This window comes from Trachurus japonicus, chromosome 15 (genome assembly GCF_045865225.1).
Source record: "Trachurus japonicus isolate A0001 chromosome 15, Traja_1.0".
Taxonomy (NCBI): Eukaryota; Metazoa; Chordata; class Actinopteri; order Carangiformes; family Carangidae; genus Trachurus; species Trachurus japonicus.
In genome coordinates this window covers 13,014,262-13,036,654 of record NC_140921.1, presented here as the reverse complement: position 1 = coordinate 13,036,654, position 22,393 = coordinate 13,014,262, and the positions used below count along the sequence as shown (strand labels likewise).

Sequence of the window (22,393 nt, the reverse complement as noted above, 5' to 3'; positions counted from 1 at the left end):
GTCTTCCCCTAGCGAGTACAGTTCGTGGTAGCACAACACATCTGGGTCAACAGCAGCCGTACATTTACATCCTCAGGCTCAATGTCGCACACACAAACTGCAGTTCCACTTGCTAAATAAATACACACAAACAAAATGTTTTCGAAAAAAAACCCACCTGGAGCAGAAAATCATTTTCACACTGAACAAGAGAACATCACAATCCAGATTCTTTATGCATGCAGCGTGTGAACACACCATAGTCCTGGTTTACTAAGCTTTTGTTACAGGGTCGCAGGTGTTTTTTTTTTGCAGAGAGTATGTATCGAGCTACATGTAGCCTTTTAGCCTGACGAGTGCGTGTTTGAACGCTGACACGGGAGATTCAGGCTCATATCAATAATTTCACTCTTTGATAAGAGTTAAAACTTGACTCTGACATCATTTACGGTTGAACTCTTCCTGTCGTCTTTGTTCCTGCCTTCGTCTCTCTCTCTGCTTGTGAAATAGCTCCTGTTCACAAATCCTTAGTAAATCCGTGTGGTTGAAAGTTGCAGCTGAGGCATGTGAACTGTCCCGTGGCTCGTTATTCTCTATTGGGTGTGTGTGTGTGTGTGTGTGTTAATGAATATTTACAGTACCACCAAAAACATCTAGAGGAAGAGAGACATAGGCTTGGCACTGCTTCAGTATTATCACATAGACACAGACTGCAGAGTCTGTACAACCGTAATGAGTGTACATGTAAGTGTGAAGAATGTGTGTGTCAAAGTGTATGTGTGTGTGTGTGTGTGTGTGTGTGTGTGTTTTTGTTGCGCACTCCTGCTGTCCTCCTCCTCTTATTCTTCTTCCTCCTCCTCCTCCTCCTCACTGTGTGGGGGAGCAGTCGTCCAGATCCAGCAGCTCTCTGACCAGTCTCTCTCCAAACTGCGCTCGGCTGTAGCGCTTGACGGTGTAGGCGTCAGACATCTTGTAGAGGATGTACGCGTTGTTGATGGCGATGCTGATGCTCAACCAGAATACCTGCTGCCAGGTCTTGTTGGGCTTATGGAAGATAAAGTACCTGTGGGGGGTTGGTATATATGATATTAGCCAATTAAGTAAACAATTGACTAATACATTGAAAAGCTAAAGCAGCACACATGTGATCATTTGGGTAAAAGTTTTAAAAAGTCACAAAAAGCTCAAGACAAAGAAGCAGAAGCAGAAGAAACAGAGAAAAGACTTGAACCTGAAATCAGGGAAGGTACTGAGAGGTTTTTGTTTAAATCACTAAAACTATTGAATAACAGGTGTGCTCATTACTGTAAACAATCTTCAAATAATCAAAGGGAGGGAAGGAATGGCCCCCAAAATGCTTGTGCAAATACAGATTATTTTTCTTCAGTGAGTTTCTGAACATCAGTTACAATGAGCCACTGGCGTGCGTAGAAACACAAGACTAATGAAATGAGAGTGTTTTATTGCTCAGGAATGAATTTCATTTAGTAAGAGAATGAGAGTGTGTTTTCAATGTCAAAGCTCAACAAAATCTTGCTTTAAGGGGAGAATATATCATGCTATGTCGATATTAGGATAGATTCAGGCATTTAGTCACCATGAAACTGCATGAAAGCAAAGATGACTGTTATTATCTCGACCCTGTGTGTTACTGCTGTGTGGTTAAACGTTGGACATACTTGCTGTACTTGTCGTCGTATTTGCAGATGTAGCTGAGGTGTGCAGCGAAGGCCTCGACAGCCAAAGGACATGGGATCTCCCCACTTTTCCTCTTAATGATCAGACCTGCCACACACACACACACACACACACACACAAAGTGAGATTGAGAGACGTACAGTAGAGACAGAAGTCTCCACTGAGGGAGCTCATTTTCTCCAGAGTCTGTGGTCACCTGGCCAACAACAAGACAAGGGAGAGAGGAGTCCCCTTGTTTAGTTGTAGACAAACTTATACTTTTGAATGAATGAATGAATTTATTTCATGTCTAAATGAAAGAAAGAAAGAAAGAAAAAAAAGTATATATACATATAAAACAAAACAAAAATATAATAATAAAAGCATCATCAAATCATAATATACACAAGTTTGAAACAGGAGTGGGAAGAAGTATGCACTTTTTTTTTTTAAATTCCCACCCCCTTTTCTCACAATGTGCTCTAGAGACTTGGAGAATTTGAACTATGAGACTCTGAGTGTGTCCAGCTGCCCATTAACTCCAATACAAAGATTTCCTAAGACACGCTCCCTGTTTTTAACTCGCATGGGTTTCTAAAATATTTACTCTACAAACACCAAAAACATATCAACATGTTTGCGAAGGCATCTGGCTGCTCACGGTGTACTTCTTGTTCTGATAGGAGCTACCGTTTTTCCACAATAAGCCCAAATGTAACATCAGCACTGAGGCCCCTCTCTCCCTTCCTTCCTGCCTCTGCCAGGTGTCTGTCTATCGTCGTGGTAACCTCTGAACCTCAGGCCAGAGCCGCAGCTGAGGCCAATTCATTAATTAGGAACTCTCTGATATCACTGCAGTTCTTCAACTATGTCACTGTCACAATATTTCAGACCCGATTCCCAAACATTTACATGACGTCCCTGTGAAACACAACCCCACACACACACACAAGACCACACTGTCTGCAGCTCAAACCCCAGGCCAGGTACATTTAAATTCACTCAGTAGAGCAGGTGCAATCACCGCTCTGTCTGTGCAATGTGTGGTTCCTGATGTTAAAGTGATGATGGGTTTGATTCGCATATTGACAGAGATCACACCCTGGCACTCTGGCAAGTTCTGTGAGGAAATGTTCTGGTTTCTCTTTTTGCTCTTTGTTGTTTGGTAGGCTTCGTTAATTGGGCCTTTTTCATGGCAGACATCTATCTGTTCCACCTTGAGTCCCCATAAGGCCTGACAGGGAGCCAGGATGCAAAATACCACTTTTCTCTACTGTCATTGCCCTAGAAAAACACATCAGCTGTTCTGGGAAGACTACATTTCTCCATGAGAATCTACCAAAATCAGATGGTGGATAAATCTGGGTCAACAGACACACTGCAGGCAGTCACAGAATAATGTTAAACTTTGTATCTATAATAACTAGTTAAAACAGTTGTGCACAAATTTGGTACTTCAGTTATTATATAAAAGCTGCTGAATTTTAAACTTGTGTCAGGGCAGAACAGTATGTCAAAGTTCTCGTTTGAACTTGACATTACATTATTAGCAGTTTTTCTACAAGAGCAAATGTTAATATGAGAGAGAAGGATTCAATTAAAGCATGTCCACCAAGGCTCAGGAGTTGCTGCCTGAATTAACAATGAAACATTACCTACAGAACAGGCGCTCATTTTGATATAGTACCTATGTAATATGTACAAAATGCTGCAGTTATTTATGGGATTGGCAGCTACTTAATTTTTTTCTTTAAGTACAGAGTGAAAAACATTTGCACACACACAGAGGTGGAAAGTAAATCAATACCGGAAAATAGGCGTTCAACTGATCTGGGGCTTCACTTCCACAGGCTCCATTCAAAACAGCTCAAGCACACGATGCAACACTTCAACTGGATTTAAAAGCTAACAAAACAGTTTAGACCAGAGTGGATTATGCAATAAGAGGAGGGGAATATCATGATCCCGTCGCCCCCTAGAAATGGATTATCATGGATTAGAAGCTCTCATTGACTTTCCCTGACATGAATGCTTAAAGATGTGCCAATTTCACCTGATGGTTCCACAGCATCGTTTCCATCAAACACATGTTGTGCGTTATGTATAATTGTGTGTACCATTTCCTGTCAGTACTTTGTTGTGGTAGAAATAATTGACCGTAGCGTAAAAGATGCGTCTTGTTTACCTTGTTTTGTTGGAGAGTAAGCGTTGGTGAGGAACCTGAAGTGTCCCTTGTTGTACCAGCTGATCAGTGACAAGCTGCCTTTCATCATCACCCGTGATTGGCCACGCTGCGCTGGCGTGGAGCCGCAGACCAGCATGCTCTGTGGTAAGCCCGTGCAGTCGCTCTTCCTGGTGCTCAGCAGACCACAGCAGAAGATGTCTGGAGGAGAAGTACAAAGAAATACAGAGATATGTTCATATTAGTACGTAATATGCTGCTGGAACTGTGTAGACATTGATTTACTATGGGTAGAAAACAACATCAACGAAAAAGACATGATCCATAGATCAAATTGATTATTTGGTGGGCAGAGAATTAAGTTTTTGTTGGTCTAACCAACAGACATTTGAACTTGTCAGCTTGGACTACTGATGCATAAACTGGCTAAATAACCAACCAGTTAATGGAATTTAAAAAAAGACCAAGATACCAAATGATATCTATCTGGACTGGGTCTACTAGTTGACTAATTGACTACTAGACTAAGAGGAAAATAAGTTTTGATGAAGTCATTCTTACAGCATGAATGCTTTAAAATATCGGTATTTGATATATTCTCATGTGATTGTAAATTAAACATTTGTGTTTTGGACAAAATAAGTAATTTGATCATTTTTGGGGGTTTAAGGACCGATGGAGATTTTATAGAGCAAACAGTTAATCATCATCATCCATGATCTAACTCTAACTCCTGTGCAGTTTTGTGCTTTTTGCTGTAATGAAACAAAACCTACAGAACTGCTTCTCTTTTTCATATCTGCATATTCTGCTTTCATCTCATCTTGTTGTTTCTCACATGGGCGAGTAGAAGTGAAACAATCATGTGCTGCTGCTGCTGCTGCTGCTGCTGATTTGTTCATGTTCTCAATTTGGAGAATGATTCCTATCTATGTTGTACATGTGTGTGTGTGTGTGTGTGTGTGTGTTCGACCACATTAAGTGCTGCAGAGAAGCGCAGGATAATTACGTCGGCTAATTAATCCAGCGTGATAAATCTGTATGAAAGATGTCGGACAATGCTTCCACAAGCTCAGAGCTGAGTTTTTTCGGCTTCACCTAATTAGGACAACAAAGTGCGGATTACATTCTGCAAACTTGTTGTTTCTTTACAACTTGGCGCGCTGCAGCTCTGCCCAGTGGAGTTTAAAACTGTTCCTCTGTTAGTGTTTAGTCAAAGAGCATTTGTGATAAGGGGAGTATTGAATCTTTTTAATTTCCAAGTTGTGCTGATAGTAATCATCAAAGGAGCCTCATCTGTCTCTAATACATCATTCACAATCTGCTCCGCTGAGTCACTCCATGTGGACTCTGAGCTTCCTGTTTTATTTTGTAGTCCCTTCCCTGCCATAGAGTTTCTTGTTTTACTTCTAGTTCTATTGAGTCTCCCATCTTCATGATTGCATGCTCTGCCCCTGTTAGTTTCACCTGCTCCCTGTCACCTAAATCTCCTTGTGTATCAAACTCTTCCCTCATGCTCTTTTGTCTCTCGTTTCCTTGGATCCCTGTTTATTTGTGTTTTTTTGGAGCTGGATTGCACAAACTAGTGGAAGAATGTAAGTTCTGTTAGTTCTTCAGTTTTTGCTTTGTACTTTATGTGTGTAGAGTTCAAGCATTTTCCAGTGCTCTCCTACTTTTTGGTTTTTTGCGTCAGGCAGCTTGTACGTATATGTGTGTGTGAGTGAATGAGTGTGAGTCGTAGAGTGAAGCACTTGGAGTGGTCATTGAGACTAGAAAAGTGCTATATAGATGCAGTCCATTTACCATTTCTGCCTGCCTGACTTTGACTTCTCCTCATCTACCTGGCAAAATGTCTTCTATCCTGTTTCCCTGCCAGCTCCACAATTTCTATCACGTTCTCTCATTTTAGCCTCTAATGACATGATGACACTGCTGTTATTATGAAAGGAGGAGAAAAAAAGATGACATTTTTAAATGAGACTCACTCTAGCACAGACGGTGTAACATGACAACATTGGGATTTTATGATCAATAAGACAAAGCACTTCATTGGAATCTGATTTCTAGCTGTAGTATGTTACAGTAAACAGTGTTTCACCACAGTGCCCAGTTTTCCTATTGATTTTTAAAGCTGTTACCAGGCTTAACACTCCACTCCCACTCTGCCGTGATTTACTGTGCAAGTCATAAGACAATGAAACAGTCTATTGTGGTGCATCCAGGGGCTGTTTTGGTCAATGATGGCTGCACAGCGAGAAAGCATCCATCTGAGCAAGTCACTTAGTGTCATGCATCAACAACAGATCGTGGGGGAAATTGTGTAGTTTCTCAAATACTTGGAAACCTGAGTGAACAAGGCAGCATTGTATTCAAACAGACAATTATTCTTGATTCTTTATTCTATTTTTTTTATGTCAAGCTTTTAGCTATTTTTAGCTTCTTTCAGAAAATTTTAAATTCCTGGCAGATTAAAAAAAAACAAAAAAAACAATGACTTTACATGACAGGCAAATCTCCACAGTCACAGGTGAAGTATGTGACAGGCGTGTTTGTATTCATAGTACATTCACAGGTTCCACTTGAGGTGTAACAACAGACAAAGAAAAGAAAACCGTGGTGCTGTGAGATCTCATCTGAAGGTAGATTATAACAGTTTTAATGTCTTTGTCATTGGGTTGTTTTAGCCTGGGGATGCTATCATCACAACATGGTTAAAAATAGATAAACAAATATAATTTGCAAAGAAGGTGGTAAGGTAGGGAGACACCTAAAGATAGATATCTGCTGTTGCCAGCTTGTTTGCATACCTTGTTTGCTGAATTCGGTGAAAAGGCTGAGGCTGGTGATGGACGGCCCGGTGAAGATGATCGTGTTCTTTCCAGAGATGTTCTGGCAGAGCTGCTTGGCCACGAGGCTGTGAAGCTGGAGCTTGTTCTTCAAGGTGGCCAGGCCGTCTGTACCCTGGCCCTCCTTCAGGTGGACTGAGATCTGCAGAGAGGCCGAGGGGAGGGCAAGGAGATTAAACAGAAATGAGGCTAAAAAACTTGAATCTCACTTATCTAAAGTATATACAGTACTGTCCTATAGGTAGAAAGTCTTTAGGGGACAGTGTGTCTCTAAGAAAATACTGCAGAACTGCTGAAATTTCAATCTACTTGGACTCATCAATGTGTTTGAGAGATTTCTTTGTAATCTGCCAAGTGGAATGAAGAGTATCTGATGTATGGAGGCGACTTTTTCCATCATTATGCAACCCAGTATTTTTCCCATTAATGCAGCCATTGTGGCTCCATGGGTCACGCTTCTTTGCACTTCCCATGTTCGTAATGTATAGATTTGAGGAAATGAGGTCTGACCCTGCAAGGTGAATGGATATAATTCCCAGGGCAGTTAGCTATAATGGTTATTTGAGTGTACTTCACTGTAATTGACATCTTTCCTTGTTTAGTTTTAGTCAGACTTACAGACAATACAATGAGCACCATTCGTGCCAGGATGAAATATACTGAGATTTTTCCTTTCCAGTTTTAATCCAGACAGAGTCTTTACTCAGATGTCCTCCCCCTTCCCCTCCCATCCTCTCTTTTATTGGCATTGGATAATATGAATAAATGGCATTTAGGCTTTAAGACAGCCCATATATTATGTAATGTTTAAAAAACCTCATCCTTTGGAGAGCTCAAGTGTTTTCATGATAATCTGCTCATTAAGTTTTGCTTCTTCAGGTTAATGACACCTGATGCTTTGGGTCAAGGCAGTAAGAAGAGTTTGGCCTCTGAAGGCAGCCATTATCAAATACATATAAACAGAAATGTGAAGCCACAAACAGTCCATTGTCCCTCTTGCACTCTCTGCTGTTGTCTCATGAACTGAGCGGCATTAGCCTGATTAGCCGGCATCTACATCAGGTCTATGGCTTTTACTCTAAGTGATCAGCCCATGTGTCTGCTGTGTACGTGTGTGTGTTTGTGAACTGCCGTGTGGTGTATTCACTAATGGAATCGCATTGATTCACTCCATTAACTCGTTTTATTTCTTAGATTTTTTTCTCCCTTGACACAATTCATTTGGAGAGAGAGAGAGTAGATCTTGGTGCCGGCACAAGTCAGCGTTCAGCTGACTGGTAAAGACTGAGTGACTGCCAAATGGCAACAGTCAGTATGAATGCTAATGCTTATTTGTTAAATGGATGGGATAATGGAATATGGCTTTAAAAGTCATACTTTAATGATGCCTCTTGTGTGCGACAGACACACAAGTGGAGATTTAGGATAAAAGAGAAATAGCGGTTAGATGTCTCAGCTGTTTTAACTGATATAAACCAATGACGACTGAAAGAAAGAGAATGGATCAAATTAAAATTCTGATCGTGGTTGTTCCTCTCTCCATTGATCTAAGTTTGGATTATATCCAGGACAAAAAATGAACCTCTTTCCCTGCACTGGTGTCTTATACCTGAGATCTATGTATTTATGGGTTGTGTGCAGTAAAACGTTGCCGCTTTACGGTGTTGTATAAGTATATTGTTGTGCTTTCTACCCAATGCATCCAACAGCGAGTACATTTTGTCCTTGGACAGGATGTTCTCAAACATGAACAAGAAAATGCAAACACACTACATTGTTTATTCTCTGTCTGATCTCATGCTAGATACACAGTGTAAACTATAATGTTATATTAAGCATGTTGGTGTTCAAGCATGTTGCTTCAGTTAGAAAACAAAGCAGAGAAAAGATTCCTTTGTCAACATGTTGTCAGCTAAGCCACTGTGACGCCTGTCTGTCAATCAGCCATGGAAATCTAAATTACTAATTACTTTCACATCACAACATACACCCACACTCCACAGAAAGTGGACACTTCACTGCTCACACAGCATCTACAGTATGCTGAGCACTGACTCTGTTTTCAGGTCAGTAGTATGTTCAGTCTGACACTGGGTCAAGCTGTCGCATTCAGTTCAGTTCAGTTCAAAACACGCGTACGCATGCATCTTGCACCGTTTACAGGGCCAGCAGCTCAGTGGCCATTCAAGAAAATATTTGTTGGTACATGTGACAAACTGCTCTTCATGTTTGCATGACAGTGATTTGTGTTGGTGGCATCATCAGTTTTGGAAAGCTACAGAAAAGGTCGCACACAAACTCGCCCTCCGACATCGGACAGCTGAGAGGGGAGGGTTTTTCCAACCCTATCTGAAAATCCAACCTGCTTTCTTGTTTTGTTGTTCCCGTCCGTCCCACAGTAACCTGTGTACTCTTTGCTAATTATCTAAAAAAAGATCAGTACATGAACACTTCGTCTTTGAAAGATCCTGAGAGGAGTTTTTCTCACTGGTTTATTTACATGATGTCGAGGTAAACTGGAAAAACAAAATAAAGCAAAATGATTTTTTTTTTAAATCCCTGAAAACTAATGTTAACATTTGGATACTTAGAAGTGAAGTTGAATCTCTAAATAATGGGGACACTGTCTCTGGGAAGAAATGTTAATGTTGAATTTTTAATGTAATTTATAACCTGCAGGACTCTCACAGGCGCAGAAGTAAAACTAGGTGAAATAAAACCACCTATTTGGTATTCTACTGTACAATCTCCTGAGATATACTATAAAAAGTCTTCATAGCGAGATACCTCTGCAGATAAATGCATTATGTCCTCTTAAATATAACAATGCAAGAATGAGTGTGTTTGCTGCTCTGTGCTTGTGTGTGTGTGGGAGGCTGAAAGACCTACAGCACTGCTTTGTAGTATAGAGGAAGAACAACTGCTATCACTTTCAGTTTGGCTCCACGTAGCGTGGCACAAATGCCGCCCAGCTGGGAGGTTGCCTCATGCAATTGCCTGCAATAAAACTATACAAACCTGTTTTCTAGGCTCTAATTATTCTCTGTCTGTAATGACCTCTGTAATGGTCGGCGTTGGACAGGTCTGTCAGTCCTCCTGCAGCGCCAGGCCACAGTTAAATGATGGTGTTATATAAGCAGCCGGCGTAGGAGTGGAAGGTTGCAGTAAGGGCAAGGTTGTTAGTCAGAAAAAGCAGCTCTGCCTCCCTGAGAATGTGACAACACAGATCTGATCCAGAGCCAGTAGCTGCTCCACTCTAAAACAACATCAAAAGGAAAAGTCTGACTAGCAATATTTCTCCCCAGAAGGTATTCCTCACTTTAGAGTTTCATCAGTTTGAAAAAGAAGAAAAATCAAATTTTTGTTCTTTTTTTTTTGCATTTAAAGCCTGAAAATGATCTGAAAAGCTCTGGAAAGTAATTGGCTGAATGCAAAATGATGCAACATCAATAACCCGAGAATGTGATTTGAAATTTGTTGAAGATAAAAGCAAACTCATAACAAGCCCACATGTCCTCTATTCTCTCTCATCTCTCGCTTCTTTTCACACTTGCTTCACTTCTACTTTATCTCCAACAAACATACACCCCCACTACTTCTAATGCACACACACACACAGTTGCACACTGTATGCTGCTACCTGACAGATGAACCCAGTGGAGGTGCACTGTCGAACCCAGAGGCTGAACTTCCTCTTCTTCCTCTTCCTCAGCTCTCTTTCCGTACAGGTGGTGATGAACACTGGGTCCTCGTCTATCAGCGGCTCGTGGAGAACCTAGGAACAGACACACAATGTGGGTTTTGATTTTACATAACTATATCACACGTAAAGTACAAGAGGTGTTATTGTGGAGAAAAAAAGATAAGAGAGGAAAGAAAAGGTTTTTTTTGTGTGAGATAAAAGTGAGGGAGAGGATGATGTAACGTTACAGCTAAGGGTTAGAGAGAGAAGGCAGCCAATCGAAGATCCTCACAAGTTGTGTATGTAGTTGGAGAGTAACAGTGTGAAGGGAAAAACAGTGGTCTCAGCAGAAACACGCTCTCTACTGTGCAGCTCTGTCTACAAAGCCCTTCAGAAAACTGCTTTTTTTATTGTTTCAGTTGCTCCTTTGTCCTTTATGTTTGAGTTTATATGTTTCCCCCTTCACAGTTTCTTTCCATACGTCTGTCTGTTTACAGTAGATGTGTGCATGACAATTTCTAACTTTATGGCAAACTAGACTAAAAAGTATGTCTATAAAAATAACTGTCACTTCGTGCTAAGCAGCAAAAATAGATAAAATCACTTTTTTCACCTTGGTGGTTCTGTTCTCTGCTACAGACAGTGCAAAGATAGGTAATAGATTCAAATATAATAGAAACAGTTTCAAATCGACTCTCCACCTTAAAGCTGTAAAACATAATCCATGGGTTGATTGTTAGAAAACAAATCTCATGAATCGGTTCAAGGTTAATACTGGGATTATTGTGTGGTGCTTTTACTTGAGTAAAGGATCCAGATGTTTTTTCCATGATTGAAAGTCACACAATGACACAAACAAACTGACCGAGTGAGTCAGCTCAGCTGTATCCTGTGAATTAAATCACTGATTTTGTCAGTGGAGTGTGGCGGCTTTGTACCGAGTGACATAACAACCTTTTGTTTCTGGTTTAACAAAAAGGATCCTATAATTAAACACAAAGTACTATCTCTGTAGGACTATATCTATCCATAAAATCCATAATGTTGGCTCATTTTCCGTAATAATAATCTGAATTTATTGGCAACCACTTTTAGTGCATGGACTTTGACACGGACAACAAGCCACTGTTTACATTGCAGCAGGTGTTTAGTGATTGCCTGTATAAGGTTCTAGCTCAGCTCAGTGCAGTGTAAACTGCAATTGATTTTTATCCCTATAAATAATTTTACACAAGAAAAACATTGGAATGGTCCCAAGTAAAAAAAACAAACTCCCAGGATTATCCTTTAAATCATTTTTCACTTCTTCCAACTCTTAAAATGTGTTTTGCATTTTGGGCTGTTGATGCCAAAGAAGTCCCTGCAGGCACCCACTGCTGTTGTTAAATGGAGATTATGTGGACCTCCTTATTTTACTTTAACATTAATGGACATAAATGTGAAATAATGAACATCATGCAAAATGTCCAGATGTATTTCAAAAGCAGGGTCACTTTTCTAGGTCTGCTCTCTGTCTCTAAATAGTTGATGCGTCAGATCGGATCCTGAGGGTGAATTTCCCAACAAGGATTAAAGAAAGCATTTTAAAAACTGGCACATGTTCACAAATCCAAACACACATTAAGAGGCATTAACTGAACACGCACACACAGACCCACAAAAAATAAAATATATCTTTTAACCTTTTCTTGGTCTATTACATCTTAATCCTGACCAAGAATTACACGTAGATGCTGTCAACCACAACATAAATATTTGCATTTCAAATTTCTCTCAGGCCTCCCCTCCTCTGGCATCACCTGCCTCCTTCCCCTCGTCCACCATGATTTGACTACAGCTGGAACTGAGTGGCGACCAGCAGCTTTCTCCAGCTCTCAGACTGAGAGCAACAAGTCATTTCCCAGTCAAATCTGGAGTTATGGATGTGCAAGTGGAAGACGAATTAGGCTCTCTAGCTTTTGGATGGATGACCTCACACAAACCACAATGGCCTTTTAAGAAATATCTCATTCTGTGGCTTTCACACATTAGCACTAAAGCGCTAACTGCTGCAGTTTTCCTCTCTTGATGATCCACACCTTCTCCTAACCGCTGAAAATGAAGTGGTCACATTTGTACCTGAACGCTGGTAGAAGTAAATCATTTGCATGTGCTCACACTAATCCTTAACTGGACAAAAATGGAGAGAAAAATCCATCCATCCACTCGCTTGCTGTCTCGCAGTGGATGTTCCTGCGACAGATGCTCGTAAAGATTTTACACTTACAAATCAATACAATGCCGAGTCAACAGATCATCTTAGCGACTGCAAAACTGCTAGAATGACACTGAACGTGTGAAGCATCGCTGTCAGCAGGAGCTAATGTTACAGGCTAACATTCAGCACTCAGCATTCACACATAGTACATCATGTTGAATGATGCTAAGCGGCAGATAAATACAGGTTGCAAAATATTACATTACTCCCTCCATTTGTTTCTTTGTTTGATCATTAAAAATAGATCTGAATAATTTGTTAATGATTTAATGAACTAATTGGGAAAAAATGAATCTGCTGCTACTTTATAATTAATTTTTAAATTCAAAATCTGCTAAAATGTGAGAATTTAGTGGTTTTCCTCTATAATATATTAATGTTATTATTATGTGTTGCACTCTGGCTACTAAATAAGTCAACTTAGGCTTGCACAAAGTTTTTTTGTTTTTTTCAGACATTTTGTGGACCGGATTTGCTTCCAGACTTAAACTGCCACATCCACCTTTTTCCTTGTGTGCCAGTCATTAAATGGGTTGATTACTTTTCCACTGTGTGTGGAGCCACAGTCTTGCCCTGTGCCACTCTCACTATCTGGGCCCACTCTCTGCTTCTGGCACACCGAACCAACAGATAAAACAAACTGGCCTAGATACACATGTATCCCCGCTACTGCTAATGACACACACATGCTGTCTGACAACCGGCTTGCCCTCATTGTTTCAGTCACTTTTAGACCTAAGTGGATAGAAAGCACGACACCGTGTAGACTTTCACCAAACCACCAATTACACCGGCTAGTGTTTTGTGAGTCAAAATCAAAAAGCTGCATGAGATGTGTGGACGCTATATGAGGTGGGGGTTGGTAGTAAAGGTCTGAATCCCCAAAAGCACCACAGCACTGACATATGTCTCACGATGAAGCTGATGTTACAGCACTCATACTGCAGAGACAGACCAAAAGCAAATTAATCAACCCCATCCCAGAAATTCATTAATTTTTAAGAGCTCGACAGTGGCTCCAGGAGCGACAACAGCACCAGCGCAGGAATATGATTAGCCACCCCTGGTGCCCTGTTCCTAACCACATTCTGAATATGAGGGGTGATTCGATTTCTTATTATGAAAGACCATTTAAAAGCCCTCACATGAGGTGGAGGCAGCGCTGTGTCTCCCAATAACAAACCAAACCAGTTTCCAAAATGACATGTTACTTCTACATGACAACTATTTTCATGAATCCCAGGCTGTTTTGTAAGTCAGGGGGTGAAGACAAATCAAAGTGGACATGGACAATCAGCAGCAAAGCAGATGCAGTGATTTCCTTTCATTGAGCACTGACTGCTGTGATTATAATTATCATTATTGTTATTATTTGACATTTTTACTTGATTTTCATCAGTTTAGAGACACAAGCTTGAGTGATTGCTGCTATGTATTTCAAATTTCTTTGTGCTGTTTTCATTGCTCGCACTCATGCACAGATAATGTAGTAATCAAGTTAGATAGGAACATGACAATGATATGCAAGAGCTGCTTTGATTTTAATCACTGTTTTTCTTTTCAGGGGTTCTTTCAAATCTGTAGTGCTGCTTTTCATCTGGAGGAATAGAAAGTGGTAGTTCAATAAACTCCAGCCCACCCAAAATAGAGTAGCGAGACTAGCGCACCACTGCCCCAGTTGCATAAATGTAGAACTAATGCATACAGTGCAACTCTAAGTTGAAGGCTTCTGGGGGGGAAGTCTGTTTAAAAAAATGAGTGCTTGCCTAAATACTTGCTGTGTAAAGGCTTTTCTTTGTGGGGGCTATTGCGTTGGTTTACCTACCTTCATAAGCAAATTCCCTTAATTTTTTATTTTACATGGTAACCTGGGAATTCTTTTTTTTCTCCTTGTATTAAAAGTGCACATACTGTGTTCCTTTTAAAAGTGAAGCAGTTTTAATTATACTGCTGAGAAAACAATGATTCAGCTCATGTCCTCAATTTAAACCTAAAATTTCTCTGCTGTTTGCCAACTGTAGATAAAAGGTGTAATGCTTGATGTCAACTGTGGTGTTAAGTCTCGTTGACCGCTGAAAAACAAGTGAGTCCTAGTGTAAACAAAACATTCACAGCCCCCAGCTGCTGCTGCTAGAACAGTGAATGGAAAATCAGCATGAGAATCACCGCTACATATATAGAGTACATGTATATGTAAAAGACGCTTTAAGGAAGCCCAGGTCTGGAGTTTTGCACACACCTGTGTCTGTGAAGGTCTGAATGTGCAGCTGAATGACTGTTGCAGCGAGTCCAGGAAGGGCTGGATCTTATACAGGCCCTGGTTGCTTCCTTGCGATGGCCGGAAAGCCACGATGTGGAAGTACTTGAGGATCTTCTCAAAGCGCGCCTGGCTCATCTTCAAGGCGATGCTGCGGTTGCTGAAGAAGCCAGAGCTCCAGATGCTGAGCACCGACTCACAGCGGTGCACGCTGGTGGAGGTGACGAAGCCCAGAAAGGCCTTCATCTCCTGGGCAGTGACGGGACGCCAACCTTCGTCCGAGCCAAAGCGCTCCTGGAACTTCTTGGCGTACATGTTGGTCTGGGTGACCATGTTCTGGATGCAATTGTCCGGGACGAAGAGTTGGAAAAAGTCCAAGGCTGTGGCGGTGGCCGGCATCTTCTGAGCAGGGCCTGGATCAGGACAGGAAGGAAAAAAAAAAACACATTATATCAGAGGAAAATGGACAGACTGGCAGATGGAGAGCCCCATATGGACTGAACAACTGTCACTTAGTGCCAGTTTTCAAACTTTGGCACCAAGCCTTCAGTTTGATTGACTGTGCTGAAAAGATATTTTTATTTTGACACTTTAAGATGTGATAATAATATTTTTTTACATGATTTTTCTTGAGCTACCACTGTCGCTGTGGGAATTGTATAAACTGTCTTGTATTTCCAACTCATACAACTAAAGGGAACAGCAACAGGGGGAACGTCTATGGGCTTTTTCATGAATCAGCCACAGCAGCTTTTGGTGTGAATGTCACCAGCCCAGGGCAGCGGTTAGGAAGTTTACACAACATGACAGCCACCACACTGTGATGCTTGTCACAGCGTGGCCTTTCTACGCTTCCCGAAGGTTTCGGTGCCTCGTTGCTTTAACGTTATGGCAGGCGATGAATCAAAATCATGTTCTGGCGTGGTGGAGTGAACTTTGAATGAGAGGTGTCACGTCAAACTGTCAATGAAGCGTCGCCCAGATGAGACAAGGTGCTGTTTAAAACAGCAGTATTTTATAGTGTGCATGTAACCAAACAGACTTACGTAAATATCCCACATACGTATCCCCACATATCCCTGACTCATAGCCCCACATTGAGTCACCTGGAACATCATGTGTTGTGAGTGTATGAGCAAGCGAGCAGCTAAGTCTGTTGAAATGGTTAAAAACAGTAGTTAATAATGACAAATTTGACTTAATGTAGTTAATAGTTTCTGGTATCAAAATATTGGATAGTGAAACAACATTGAAATAGTGAATACATGTTTGAAAAGACAGAGTAATGCATAAATGGCAACAATAGATTAGTTCAGATGAGTTAGTTGGGAGTCACTTAATAGCTGGATGTTAAACTTTTCCTACATAGTCATTTCCCCTTTGTTAACTAAGGGGGAAGTGACATTTCCCTCCCGTTTAAAAGCTCTCTGCCTGTAAGCTTTTAGGTTTCGCACTGAACTGAAGTCACAACAGTCAATACACAATGCAGCTTCTGGCTTGATGCATTTGCTCTAGTAAATTAGACACTTTCAGCGAGGTTGTTGTATCAGCCAGAGAGAGCAGAACAACTTCTGGCTCAATTGAACAGTGCGATCTCATTACCTCCCAGCAGCAGATTTTCACTCTCTTCTTTTTTTTTTTTTTTACCTTTCCTTCCTGTGTGGTTAGATGAGACCGAAATAATGCTCCAGTCTTTTAACGTTAAGATAACACGTACAAGGCTTAAAATTGAATGGTACACTATTGAGGCAACAACGTGTGGAGGAGGATAAGAGAAAAAAAAAAAAGAGGAAAAAACAGAGTGTGTAGCACAAGCAGGCCCACACAGCTGATGCTCACGGCCAAGACAGCAGGAGTAGCCGGGGCATGGCTTGAAATCTACTCATTTGCATTCGGTTAGACTTGAAAGCTGAATGTAAAATCCAGCATGACATCCTCGGAGTGAGGCACCCTTCGATAAAAAAACATCAGACATTCAGATGGAAGGTCCACCGAGGCAAAATGACTCACCCCCGGCTCATCTCGGGAGTAAGCCAAAAAATACTACCTGAAGAAGGACTCATCATTTTCATAGATAATGGAATTGCTTCATCTGCTCCTGCGCAAATATAACCTTCCTCCATAGATTTCTCTTTATACCTCCCTGCCAGCCAAGCTGCGGTCCGGCCTACATCACTCTGATTAAACTGGATCAGACATTTACATAATTCTGCTCTCAGACTGTAGTGTATAAGGGGAGACTTGAAATATCAATTTCCTGCATTACTCAATGCAAACCTCCACCTACGTTGCACATACAGACGTTTGTATAATCCCTCATGATTATCAGCTGGAGTGTTTTTATTGTTGAGGGACAATCATCTGCCTGCTAGAGCTTTTATAGCCATGGATTTAAGAATGAGAGATTATTGCGTATGTGCAGTGTGGATAAAGACCAAGCATGCTTTAAGATCACTTTTAAACTCAGTGGAAATTGCAGACAGAGTGTGAGAGAAACAGCAGATTATTTAACTAGTGTTTAGGGAATAGGGGTTCTCTCAGTCAAACCACAATAACAAAATTCAGAATTTTCTGATTAAAATTATGCCACAAAATACAAATGTGGCATAATCCATGTGTAAACCGAAGACTTTAACTGCTCATTTTATTTGTTTTTAATGACTGTTTGCTTGGACCAATTTACCATGAAAACAGCATGTGAAATATCCACAGTGTGTGTTTGCTAATTTGCCATGAAATGGGTTGACAAAAACAACGTCCCTGTGTACAGACGATAAAAATGCAAAGAATGTTAAAGTTGGCAAACTTAGCCTGGAAAAGAAGGCAGATGGCTTAATTAAATCCATTTTGACTGCTTCAATATTATACAGAGCACCAGTTTTATAGTGCTATATGAATTTGACAGAGGGTTTCGCATTTTGTTTTGCTTATTTTGTGGTATTTTCTGGAATTGTATGCAAAGTATTCTGGATCTTGCATTTAATTTTATTACCATTTAACCTGAAGTCTACACAGACACACACACATACACAAACACACATACAAATGCTAAATCAAAACATTATTCGTACGTGTACCTAAATAAGAAATACAGGGTCAGATAAATAAACTGACATATGGAGGGAACCAGTAATCTATGTGCTTCACTAAGGGAATGAATAAATAGCTTTTTTTAATTCCCTTCAACAACATAAAGTGGTTATATAATCTGAGACGTGGATGTATGCCTCATAATCTTTGGTTTGGTCTGCTGCCACCCCTCCACCTCAATTGCAGGGGAAGAAAAATCTCACGCTGGAACGGAGATGACACCTGTATACCTGACCTTGGGTAAAACAATTTTATGCAAGTCAAAAACACAGCATGGCTCCAAAAACTCTGCACCTGTCTCTGTAGCTGTAAACAAACCCCCCAAAAAAAACCTTGTGGGATTTTTTTTTTCTTTTTTTGCGTTTGTATGAGGTTGAGATGATGCTTTCTGACGGAGGCCAATGATTTATGTACAGGGTGCGCGGTCTCCAAGGAGTGGAAGTGTCACACCGACGCTGCCTCTGTGTCAGTGTTGTCACAGCCAGACAGTAAAGGCACAGTGAGACAGAGAAATGTGCAGGGAGACAGACAGGCAGGTGACAAGGAGACAGGCTGACAGGTTGCCAGGTAGACACAGGAATCCAGTCACATGATAATATCAATGATGATATTTCCACAGTAGGGCAGACTTATCAGAAACCGTATCTGTCTTAAGTAGCTTCCCATCTTGTACCATTAAAGTTGGTGAGGAAACATATTTATGTAGATATGCTGATGCTCCGGATACAGTCGGTCTTTTACTGTCCAAGCCGATTTCATCTGAGTACAGTCTTGGCTACTTGTGAACCGAGGTGTGATTATGCTCCCTGGCAGTCCTGCATCCATCCGAGCCAAGCGGCTCTTAATCATCTGAACCCTGATACAGGATGACGGGACCACACCCATGCTGCCTCTGCCTGTGCAAACAGTAACTATGTGTATTCTCACAAACAAGGAAAGACAACACAAAGCAGACAGACACACCTGCTGCCTCACTAGCTTAAATCAACAGAGCTCGGAGCAGGGTGTGGGAGTACGGTACATCCTGTGATACTCTTCCCACCACAGAAGCTCTTACGGTACCCAAGCTTGGCTCACTTTGGCTCAGATTATTTTGGATGAGTTAAAATAGGCACCACTCCATCTCTGGGCCCTTTCTCATAAAGCAGGATTAATGAAGTAAGTTAGCTGGATAACTGAAAGAACAAATCCAAAATGAAGCCCCACTGCAGGCTCTGCACTCTAAACCCAAACCTCACTCCCTCATGCACACTGGACTTAGTGATGGATAAAATCTGGAACATGGGCAGAAGTACAGAAAACAGAGATGTTGCGTGTTTTGTTTGCTGTCCTGCTGAGTAATCCTGCTTTCTGAAGCAGGTCAGTGGCACCACCTTCAAACTGGCACCAACTGCAATAGAAGATGCAGTAGCTGAAAACTGATGAGATACTCAAATGTGTGCGTTTGTTTTTAAGTAAGTCGTGCTTTGCTGTTGGCAATAGCACATCCCAAATCTTTGCATACAGCCAATGTGGTTCACTTAATCTGCAGTGGGTTCCTGGCACTCAAAACCTTCAGTGGATTTTGTGCAAATGCTTTTATACATGCTTGCTCCAAATGTGTGTTTCTGTGCCGCGTGGGGGCAGACACTGGAGCTTGGTCCATATCTGCTGCAGCCATATGCTGGTTCACCTCCAAGGGTGCAACCGTGCAACATGTCAAGTGTGGACACAGGATGGTATTTTCCACCGACCATCTTTGCTTCAGCTGAGGTGAAAGAGACGGGAGAGGAGAGCGAATCCAAAACGAAGCCTGACAGAAGGTGCTGCACTATGAACACAGACCTCACTCCCTGGTGCACCCAACACAGTGGTAGACAAATGGATAAAAAAACAAAAACTGTTCTGGAGACAGTGTGGCACATATTGGGTAGCAGTGGGTTTCATGCAGCATGACAACAGGAGACAGAGCAGTGTGGGTGCGCGGTGCTGCTGAACTAGTGTGTTGCCAAAATCAGTGTGTATCAAGCTCGTTTTAATACAGTTATAAATTCTCTACATTTACTTAGTAGGCTACATGAGGGCAGAGGTCAACATTTCTGTATCTATTCTACCCTCATACACTGTTACAGCCGATGCAATGTGTGTGTGTACACTGTGCATGTGTGTTGAGCCAGGAGGAGAAACATCATGTTGTGTCTCTAAATTAAACTTGATGTCTCCCTGCAATGCAATGCCCTAAAACATGAACACACACGCACAAGCTCTCCCCCAGGGCAGCCTGTGTACCACAGCACCAAGGGGTGAAGTATCAAAGGCTAAGCGTTTGCTATTAACTCAGTACATCAATTAACGATGCAGTGTCATGCTTCCCTCACTCACCCACTATACACGCACGCACAAGGAGGAGGCATGCACACACACACATACACATACACACACGGAAATCAAACAAGCATCCAGTTGTGAACCGGAGCAATAGGCTTTTTGTTTGCTCTTTGGGCAGCAGATGGATCTGGGCACAGAAACGGCCTGCCTGACCTGGAGTAGGCTGCTACATGAACTGCACTGTGTCACAGTCGGTCTCTAGCCTATATATTCAGTCACCTCACACCTACAGGCAATTCTTCCTCAGTTGCACAAACGACCCTATTCATCATCTTTTGTCGTGCGATCACGTCTCTCACCATATGTCTCTTTGTACGCCGGCACCGTGACATCCTGCAGAGTCTCCGTCCAGCCCTCGTCCTCTGCCTGGCTACGGGACAGGGTGCCCGGGGGACCGGCTCCGCTGCTCCCGGTGTTGCCTCCTCCTCCTCCTCCTCCTCCTCCTCCTCCGCTCTCCTTATCGCCCCGTTTCTGGTGGTGGTGGTGGTGCTGATGATGGTGCTGATGATCGTCCTCGCCTACCTCGGCTATGCAGTTGTCGGAGTCGGAGTCTCCGGAGGTGCTGTAGAAGGGATTGTCGCTGCTGTCATCCCCGGACTCGCCGAACACATCGTCGGATATCTGCAGGCTCTCGTACCGGGAGCGGGCCGCTTCCAGGAGAGACAGCGCCTTCCGCCCGCACTCCGCCATCTCTCTCTGTAGTGATGCTCAGCTCTACTACTCCCCCCCTCTTTCCTATTTCTTCCTCCCTCCTCTCTCTCTCTCTCTCTCACCCTTCCACTACGGCTTCAGACGCGTGCAAGTGGTCACGATTTGCAAGAACAGGAAGGTGTGTTGCTTTAATGTGGCGGCTACACCCTCCCCCCTGTATCTCAAATAAGCTGTGAATTATGATCCCCCGGCCCTCCAGACTCGAACTGCAGAGACACCGGCACTCAAGAGCTTGTGGATCCGGGAAGAGCTGTCCGTTTCAAGGGTACTGAAATATTTCCGATGCCTTGCTCAGCCCACAGCGCTGCGCACTGGGCAAAAATTATCAGCAGTCACGGCTCAGCATCCGGGTGGATATATAGGCGATTTTTCCACATAGAGGGAGGATAGACTGAGCAGTGGCTGCTGCTGCATCACCTGACACCATGGGCCTGCACTGTCATCCAATAAGAGTTCCTTTTCTAAAACAAACTAAGCGAGGACCGGCTGACGTTAAGATTATGGTGATTATGACAATATATTATGAGAATAAAATATTGGAAAAGGAAATTATTATAGAAGAAAATATAAATAATCAATGAAAATAATCTTTCACAAGCTTCAGGCTACACACATGGTCATTAAATATAATTCTAAGTAAAATTTGAAAATAGCCATTTTTGTTGCCAAGTATGGAAAACACAAGGGCGGCATTAAGATGAGGCTCTATAACTTAAGCCAAATCTAATATTAGGCTTAAATAAAATAAAAAAAACCCAAAAAACTAACTAACTTTGAGGACAGAGATTAATAGTAAAGCGGTATCATACATTAGCAAAGGGATCCACCAAAATACAGCATGTCCCCCCTCCCCAAGCACACCAAAACCCCAATCCTACCTTCCTCTTGTTCCACTGATGCAAAATATATTACATATTACCTAGACCCATTATAATATTTCCATAGGCTATGTAGGCTATTATCTTAATTATGAAACTGATACCACTTTGATCTGCTCTCTTGCTTGTTCTAATGATGTTACATTCACCTGTTTGGCACCATGTATTATGGCAACTGAACTTTCGAGTAAAAAATGTCCATAAAGGATGTCTATGCCACTGTGTGACATGTTGAGTGAGTGGGGTTGCCTCCATCTAATTGCCATGATTTCTGATGAACAAAGGGTTTTTGAAAATTTGACTTATGTTGACCACACCCACAAAACATAGTAAAAAAATAGAGTAAATTCATTACAAAACTCAGTACCTCCCAAATTAAAGCTAAAGTGTGTAACTTCTGTCGACCCCTAGAGGAATTTTATGTATTAGCCTAATATTTCTATGTCTGAAACACAATGAGTTCATTG

The 22,393-nt window shown here is 41.8% G+C and overlaps 1 protein-coding gene across 1 annotated transcript; it reads right to left on the bottom strand.

Moving 5' to 3' along the window:
- Positions 1 to 196: 196 nt before the first annotated feature.
- Positions 197 to 21,406, bottom strand: pgbd5 (piggyBac transposable element derived 5). Its single transcript, XM_085799677.1, has 7 exons — positions 20,637 to 21,406; positions 14,863 to 15,293; positions 10,325 to 10,459; positions 6,646 to 6,826; positions 3,842 to 4,039; positions 1,659 to 1,764; positions 197 to 1,042 (listed from the first exon to the last, which is right to left on the bottom strand). Exons 1-7 carry the CDS (start codon positions 21,025 to 21,027, stop codon positions 847 to 849), a joined length of 1,638 nt encoding a protein of 545 aa, XP_085655803.1. The 5' UTR covers positions 21,028 to 21,406; the 3' UTR covers positions 197 to 846.
- Positions 21,407 to 22,393: the final 987 nt, after the last annotated feature.